We start from the raw sequence: 7546 nt of genomic DNA, 5'->3' as shown, positions 1-7546 counted from the left end.
AGCAGGATAATGGAAAGGAAGGGTTGCTTTCGTCTGAGCTGCTTATGTGAACTGGAGGGGAGAGGGGGGTAGGTAAGGCTGTTTGCTAAGGAGAGGAGCATATTCCCTATTCATCCAGGGAAGTTGGATGACTTGGCCCACATCACAAAGCTTCTTGGGGACACAAGGCTGGGATTACAGCTCCCACCTTCCGACCAGCTCCGTAGTGCTTTGTCCAGCAGTCCTTGCTGCTTTCTCCAGCACATTCCTTCTTATTTGGTGAACACAGCATGTTTATTTATAAATAAGTTTGTTTGGAGCCTAAAATCTGGCAGAGCTGATTTAGCTGTGAAGAGTTCAAATCTTTCCTCTCTTTGTTTTGGTGTGCTTAACTGTGTTTGTTTTTTTTTTTTTTTTAATTTTTTTTTTTTTAACTGTGTTTTGTGAACGAAAAATGCCAAGTAATAAAAGCACAATGAGGCCGCTAACGTGGTTTGCAACGCATCAATGCGGCAGCCTCATCATATGCAGATTTATTTTGTATCTCTAGATACTAGATTGGAAACCCACGAAGTTTACTTCCAGGGATTTACAAATCCCAAATAAACAAATAGCTGGGATCTCTTTCCAGACTTTCTCCTGGAAGTAGGATGGGAGGTTGGGAGATGGACCCCTGATGGACAGGCTGCTCCTGTGCTCTTTAATGCAGGTCCTTAAAGGAAATACTAGTCATCGGACCAAGGCAGGAGTGGCGATTTGCAGAATGTACTAAAAATTCTTGGCACTTTATTTTGCACACTGCGGAAATCGTAGAAGAAAGTTGCTTTTTATTATTAACACTGAGTGTGAGTTCAGGTGGGTTTTTGTTGAGAGGTGGAATGGGGGATAAAGGAGGTGGAGACAGAGGTAGAGAGAGACAGAGAGAGGTTGGCTACATTTTCTCTGTGACTCTACCTGTTGTGGGTTCCCAATGCCAAGGAGTCTGCCCACAACCAGAGAAGTGATCAACTCAAGTGTTGAACACTCTGCTTTTCAGTGTGGTTGGCTGGCAGCTTTTGCCACTGCCTTAAGCCTGAGCACAGCAACAGCTTTATCTGATGTTCTTAGCAATAAAATGCACACATGTGTGCACATACATGGATGCATGCCTAAATGTATATATACACACACAGGGATACTGTACACAGGGGAGCCCTGTACACAAATTTAAAAGCTTGCCTCCAGTGGGCCATATAGAACTTTGAATAGTGACCAAAGGACATTTTCAACCTTGTTCTCCTGGCTGAGACCTGAAGAAGTGGCCTCCAGCATCACAGGCCTGTAGGGGTTGATGGCTGGGCTCATATGCACTCATGTTCTAGAATCAGAAACCCTGGGACTTCACTGGACAGGTCCATGCATCTGAGGGCAGTGGATTAAAGGTGGTGCTCTCAGCCTGACCTCAGGCCCTCCTCATCCCTGGCCTCTGTGTTCCTCTTCTTTCTCTCACGCTGACTCTCTTAAGAGTTGGCCTTGCTGGACTGTCAGCCAAACAGTGGAAGGTTGATCACAAGACCTCTGTGTCTCCTTCTGGTCACTCATTCTCTAAGTAAGCCCCTTTCTCTGGCTATCCAGCTAACCTGCTCTAAACCTTGGAGTAAAAGTCCTGCATCCATGAGACGCTTATTTTATCACAGATCCTAAGGGTAGCTGGGAACCAGCATTAACTCTGTGAGATGCCTGGCTCTGTATCTTGGGAGCACTGGACTATGTGTTTTGGCTTGAGAAGTCCAAAGACTCTTAATATCCAGTGACACATCCTTAGCTCTTTTTGCTGTAAACAAACCAGGCCACCTGCTGCCTTTACCACTGTCATCGCTGGGGTCAGTCAGGCTTGCTCTGACCTGGCCAGAGGCATCTCAAACTTTCTCCAGCTAGAGTGGTTACGGCAGAGGCCTCACCAAATCCCTATACCTTTCTTCACTCTCAGTGCTTTTTCCTTTTAGGAATCCAGAACAGTGGGCAGAGCTCCCACTGGGAAGAAGCTTGCTGGAGTTTGGGAGCAGAGCAAATAAATGGTGCTGTGCCCTACATTTGGCCATGATAGGAACTGCCCCGCTGGCCCTTTTAGACACATAAAGGTCATAGATGCTTTGCTCATCAGGCAAGGGCAAAAATCACCCTCCTGCCGGCTGGGAGTGCTGGGAGCCCAGATCATTTTAGCGCCTGGCTGCTCTTCTCTCATTAAGACAGTTCAGTTACAGACCTTTCTGTCCTTTAGAAGCTTGGAAAGAACCCTATTCTCTTGGCTGCACTGTCTTTTTTCTTTCTCACATTCTGACCCTCCCTATAGCTCTTCCTTGTCTGGTTTATGTAATATATATATATATATATATATATATATATATATATATATATATATCAAGTGTTTGGAAGTGTCTGGTTATTCGCAGACTCCCTACCCCCCACCTCAGGAGGCCTTGTACTGAAACCAACTTCTTTTTTTGCAATGTCACCCGGCGACGTGCATAAAAGGACGTGACTACGACGTAGAGACGGATTTAACATTTATTTGCTGCTGATATTCTTTACTTTGAATGAGGTTGAGCTATAGATTTTAATTTTAAATGCTCTTCAGAAGCAGCCCCAACTCATCCCTGGGACAGAATTCCCTTAAAACCAAGGTTAAGTTTGGGAGCCTAAAACACTTTTTTCCAAAAGCTTCCGGCAGAGCTGGGGAGATGGAAGCCACCTTCTAGGTCAAGGTTTTCCATAGAAAGCCCCTCCTTCCCACGCCAGCTTCCGCTGTCCCATCCATTCCAGCAGCTTTGCTCCTCAACAGAATCCAGCTGAAGTCCCCTGCTGAGTTTGTCTCCAGAAGCCCTCCTGGTACCCGGCTTCTTCTCTTTAATGGCTATAAAAATCTAGCTCAGAGGAGGAAAAGTACAAGTCTGGCAGGCCCTGCCTTTGAAGGTACTTCCTGGCGCTGACAGCAGGACGAGCCAGGGAACATGATGGACACCAAATGTGCCTCAGAATCTAGAGCCCCTACGGCCGTGGATGCAGCCGTGGCCAGCACAGCTTGCCAGGCCAAGGCTGGGCCGCAGTTGGGGTGAAGCCCATGATGCAGGCTGCACACACGTTCAATGCAGACGGACTGGTTCTCAGCAGAAAGGGTAATTCTAGGGAGTAAAGCCTAAAAATGCAACTCCTCCCCACACCAGTTCTTTCCTTTCCTCCCATTTGGCTTTCCTCGATGACGACACACCAGCCAAAGCCATGGCTGTGTTTCACAGATGGCCAGAACTTCTTCAGACTTCCAGAGCCACCAAGGCTGGGGCAAAATATACTGCATCCATAGCCATGAGGACCAGCTCTGGAGTCTATGGACCCTGCAAGGCTGTGGCCCCAATCTAGAGTCTTGTTCTCTGTGTCATAGGGAAAGGCCTTAGGTGACTGGAATAGGGCATCTGGCCATCTCCAGGTGGGAGGGGCCTCTGGGATCCACGGAGGAGACCATTGAGAGACCCAGAAGGGGAGACTGCTCCCATCAAAATGGGATGAAATTAGTTGTTGTCCCTTAAAAACCTCTTGTGGTTGCTTTTTTGCCCCTTGCTCCAGGACATGGTATGTGATGGCCACACTATGGCTCTGGTACCATAAGCCACGGTCTCATCTCCATCTTCACAGGGGATGTTCAGAGGAAGCCAAGAAAAGTCACTTCTTTGCTTTGACTGGTCTTTTTTGGGGGTCCTGGGGTCTTCTTTCCTATCCTTCCATGGAGAGACCTGGTGCTCTCAGCACTGCTCAGCCTCCACAAAGCCCTCCTTCTCATGGCCGGAGGGCTCGACCTCCGTGTAGGTGGAGTGGTTGGGGTGGTTGCGGAATTTCACTGCTGGCCAGCGGTGAGGTCTCCGCTGTGGGGGGCATGACACAGAGTCAGCAGGCATGGCCTCACCCACCTGGGACGCCCCACCCCCACCCCAGGGACAGTGCTGAGCACCAAGACTCTCTTTACAAGGTCTGGGGTGAGGGGGTACTATGAGCCAGTGGAGTTCAACCCCACTCTGCAGAAGCCTCCCTCCTACTGTGATCCCTCAACTGCTGGGAGCCTTGCTGGGTGCCCAAGGAGTTTGGGAGGAGATCATTTTACCCCTCACGGCATGGACTGTAGGACACAGGTAATAAAAGCCTTAGCAACATCCCAAGTAGAACCCTGAGACTGTGAAAAGTGAGGCAGTGGGTAAGAGAAGGAATGATCTGGGAGGTTCTGGAAATGCCAAGATAACCCTCCAGACAGTGCAGGCCCTGCAGCAGAGTCAGCTGAGGAGCTGAGTTGGCTGGGGAGCTGATGAACATGCACATTCCTGGGCCCATTTCAGACCTGCTCCATCAGCATCTCTGTGGCTGGGGATCTGCAGTCCCCTGGGTGATACCCAGTGGGGCTAAAACTCAAGGCTGACGGGTGAGGCCTTACAAGAAACAGGGGTTTCTTTTCTTCTTTTTAAATTTTTATTTATTTATGATAGTCACAGAGAGAGAGGGATAGAGAGAGAGAGGCAGAGACACAGGCAGAGGGAGAAGCAGGCTCCATGTACCGGGAGCCCAATGTGGGACTCGATCCCGGGTCTCCAGGATCGCGCCCTGGGCCAGAGGCAGGTGCCAAACCGCTGCGCCACCCAGGGATCCCAAAACAGGGGTTTCTAACCAAAGAGGAGGAGGCTACCTGTGCCTGAGTGAGGCACTCAGTGGGCCTGTGATCCTCGTGCGGGAGGCTGCAGGCACAGAGGCAGCAGCACTGGACCACAAGCCAAGCTGGATCATGGGCTCAGAGCAGGGGACGGGAGCAGGTGCTTGAGAGAAATGTGGCCAGGAGCGTGGCCCAGAGAGAAATGGGCTGATGGGATGCCTTTGTAGCTCAGTGGCTGAGAGTTTGCCTTTGGCTCAGGTTGTGACCCTACGGTCCTGGAATCGAGTCCCACATTGGGCTCCCCACAGGGAGCCTGCTTCTCCCTCTGCCTGTGTCTCTGCCTCTCTCTGTGTCTCTCATGAATAAATAAATAAAATCTTAAAAAAATAAAATAAATAAAATAACAAAATAAAATTTAAAGAGAAAGGGGCTGGCTTTTACTCCCCAGGCTATACTTGAACTGGTTCTTCCAAATTCTGAGACATTCCAAACCATAGCATCCTCAATGAAAGCTCCCAGAGAGCAACTCTTATGATTAGCAAGTCTCATCAGTTCTAACCTAAAAACCCACACAGCAGTCAAAGAAGCAGAGATCTGAGTTCCACTATGGCTTTGAATGAGCACCAGGCCTGGAATTTGGGGGGTTGAGAGATCACCAAGCATTAAAGATTGGCTGCACGATTCCTAGTGATTTCTTTCTTTCCTCTGGAGAATCTTCTGATTTTCACAAATGGGGGTGGGGGGCAAAAGGCAGATGGACGGGCTGTTCAACAGGATGGAAAGGGTGCACCCTCCTGGGGGAGTCCTGGGGGCTACAAGGACACCAGCCAGTGCACAGTGTGCCAGGATAGAGTCAATGAAGGTCCCTCAGGAAGGAACAGGAGTCAGGCATGTGGGCATGAGGGATGAGGTGGGGCCAGGCAGGCACCCCGTGGCTGGGGGAATGCTGATGGGGAGGCAGATGGCAGAGCTATGGCCAAATGCTACACTGACCTCGATGAAGAAGAGCGCAGCATTGGAGGTGGGGTGGCCGTTGATGTAAATCCCAGCTAGGATGATGGCTGCCACCAGGAGGACCGCCAGCACGATGCCTACGATGGTGCCCAGATGCACAGGAGGGCCCTTTGTCTTGGGGGACAGGTTGTTCTGAAGGCCTGTGGAGAGACCGGCAGGGTTGGGGGTGGCTACAGGGGAGCAGGGGAGGTGGGAACACAAAGTCCCAGGTTGTGACAAAATCTCTGAGGAGAAGACCAGCAGAACCTTTGGGTCTGCTTATGAAACATGTACATAGGTAGAGTGGGAGTGAGTAGAATCATGAGTATGGCATTAATGTTGGACTTGGCAAGGTTCCGGTGGTTTTCCAAGATCACTTAAAAGTTGCCCAAATGTTTACTAAGGATCATAAGAGAAGTTCTATCCAATACCCATGCCACTTAAGTGCTTCTGGGGAGTTCTCAAAGGTTATGTGATGGTGAAGAGTTTTGGATCTGGAGTATGGCTACCTGGTTCAAATCTAGGCTCTGGTACTTACTAGCTGTGTGACCTTGGACAAATTACATAACCTCCCTGTGCCTCTGCTTTCACTTCTGTAAAACAAGGATAATAATGACCACCTAATAGGATTAGTGTTAAAACCCTAAGGGTTAAAACCAGATCATTCAACTGCTGAAGACCAGGGCTGGTATCTCAGATGACCTCAATAAGTATTAGCTATTTTGATAACAAAGTGACAATATTTTCACCTGTCACTGTCTCCTATCAGACTGTGGCCTCCTGAAAGGCAAGGGCAGTGTCTTACTCACCTCTCTGTCCTTAGCTCATAGAAAAAATGGCAGGCCCCATGGTAGGAGCTCAATAAAAGAGTGAACCAGGTCCTCTGAGGGCTAATAAACCAGCAGGCAATCTCTGAGAACATCCTGAGCATTTGAAATATATCCCACAGAGGACACTGAGTATTGCCATAGACTATCAAGCTGGAAGGTCATCCAGTACTACCCCTTTCTTGTATGACCAGAAATACAGAGAGTTGAATTGATTTGCTCCAAGGACAGAGTCGGCCAGTCACTAAGAAACTATATTGCCATATTACCTTGAGTGGCTACTTGCTTTTTCTCCCTACCCTAAAGGGATGTGGAGACAATAAAGCAGAAAAGATAGAGGAGCATATAAGTAAACGAAATATCAAATACTTTTTTACATGGCTAACAGGTAGAATGGTAATCAACAGGAAGTGGGGACTTTTAATAGGACATTGCATGCATCCCAGTCAATGTTCTCCCCTTCCCTTCTTCTCTGCAAGCAGAAGAAACCCAAGAGAGAAACTGCTGGGGCACTCCAGCACATGGTTAGTGCCACCATCTACCAACAGGTGGGACAGGTGAGGTGACACGCCCCAAGCTAGCCTCCTCTGACCTGGTAGTCAGCCCACAGTGACCCTGGAGATCTGATGATCAGGATTTGGGCTGAGTGCATGGTACAGAGCGAGAGGAATGTGGCCCAGCCCCTACTCCTCACTGCCGCCCTAGACACAATGCACACTCACACCTGCTGCCCACAGAGCGGTAATGGCTTCATCTCTGGTGGAAGACTGCATCAAACCCTGCTGTCTCAATGGCCTCTTCTCCGCTGCGGGAACCCAAGATAACAAACCCCAGTCCCTAGAGTTGGAAGGTATTTTCATCTCCACTGTGCAGCGGTTGTAGCAAAGGCCCGAGCTGGCTCTGGATGAGGGGCAGGAGCACGGGGCCATGTCACATCATCAGAGAGGAGATTGTTCCTCACAGTTAATCTTGGGAGCAAAGGACCCCAACTTCTGGTACCCTATAAAAAGTGGGGTGGATGGACAGCTTTTGCGTACGTTTTGCCAACCCAGGCAGGGAATCAAAGGAAACTGGATGT

The 7546-nt window shown here is 49.3% G+C and overlaps 1 protein-coding gene across 1 annotated transcript in view; it reads right to left on the bottom strand.

Moving 5' to 3' along the window:
- Positions 1 to 2508: 2508 nt before the first annotated feature.
- The window catches only part of PLXDC1 (plexin domain containing 1), a 61499-nt gene continuing 56461 nt past the window's right edge, over positions 2509 to 7546 (bottom strand). The window contains exons 13-14 of the mRNA XM_025440021.3: positions 5642 to 5802; positions 2509 to 3875 (exon numbers count right to left, since the gene is read on the bottom strand). Coding sequence (XP_025295806.1) covers positions 3756 to 3875; positions 5642 to 5802 — 281 coding nt within the window. The 3' untranslated portion in view covers positions 2509 to 3755. The remainder of the gene's footprint in view (positions 3876 to 5641; positions 5803 to 7546) is intronic.

The sequence above is a fragment of the Canis lupus genome, chromosome 9 (assembly GCF_003254725.2).
Source record: "Canis lupus dingo isolate Sandy chromosome 9, ASM325472v2, whole genome shotgun sequence".
Taxonomy (NCBI): Eukaryota; Metazoa; Chordata; class Mammalia; order Carnivora; family Canidae; genus Canis; species Canis lupus.
Note: the sequence above shows the minus strand (reverse complement) of the source record. Positions and strands in the feature narration are given on the sequence as shown.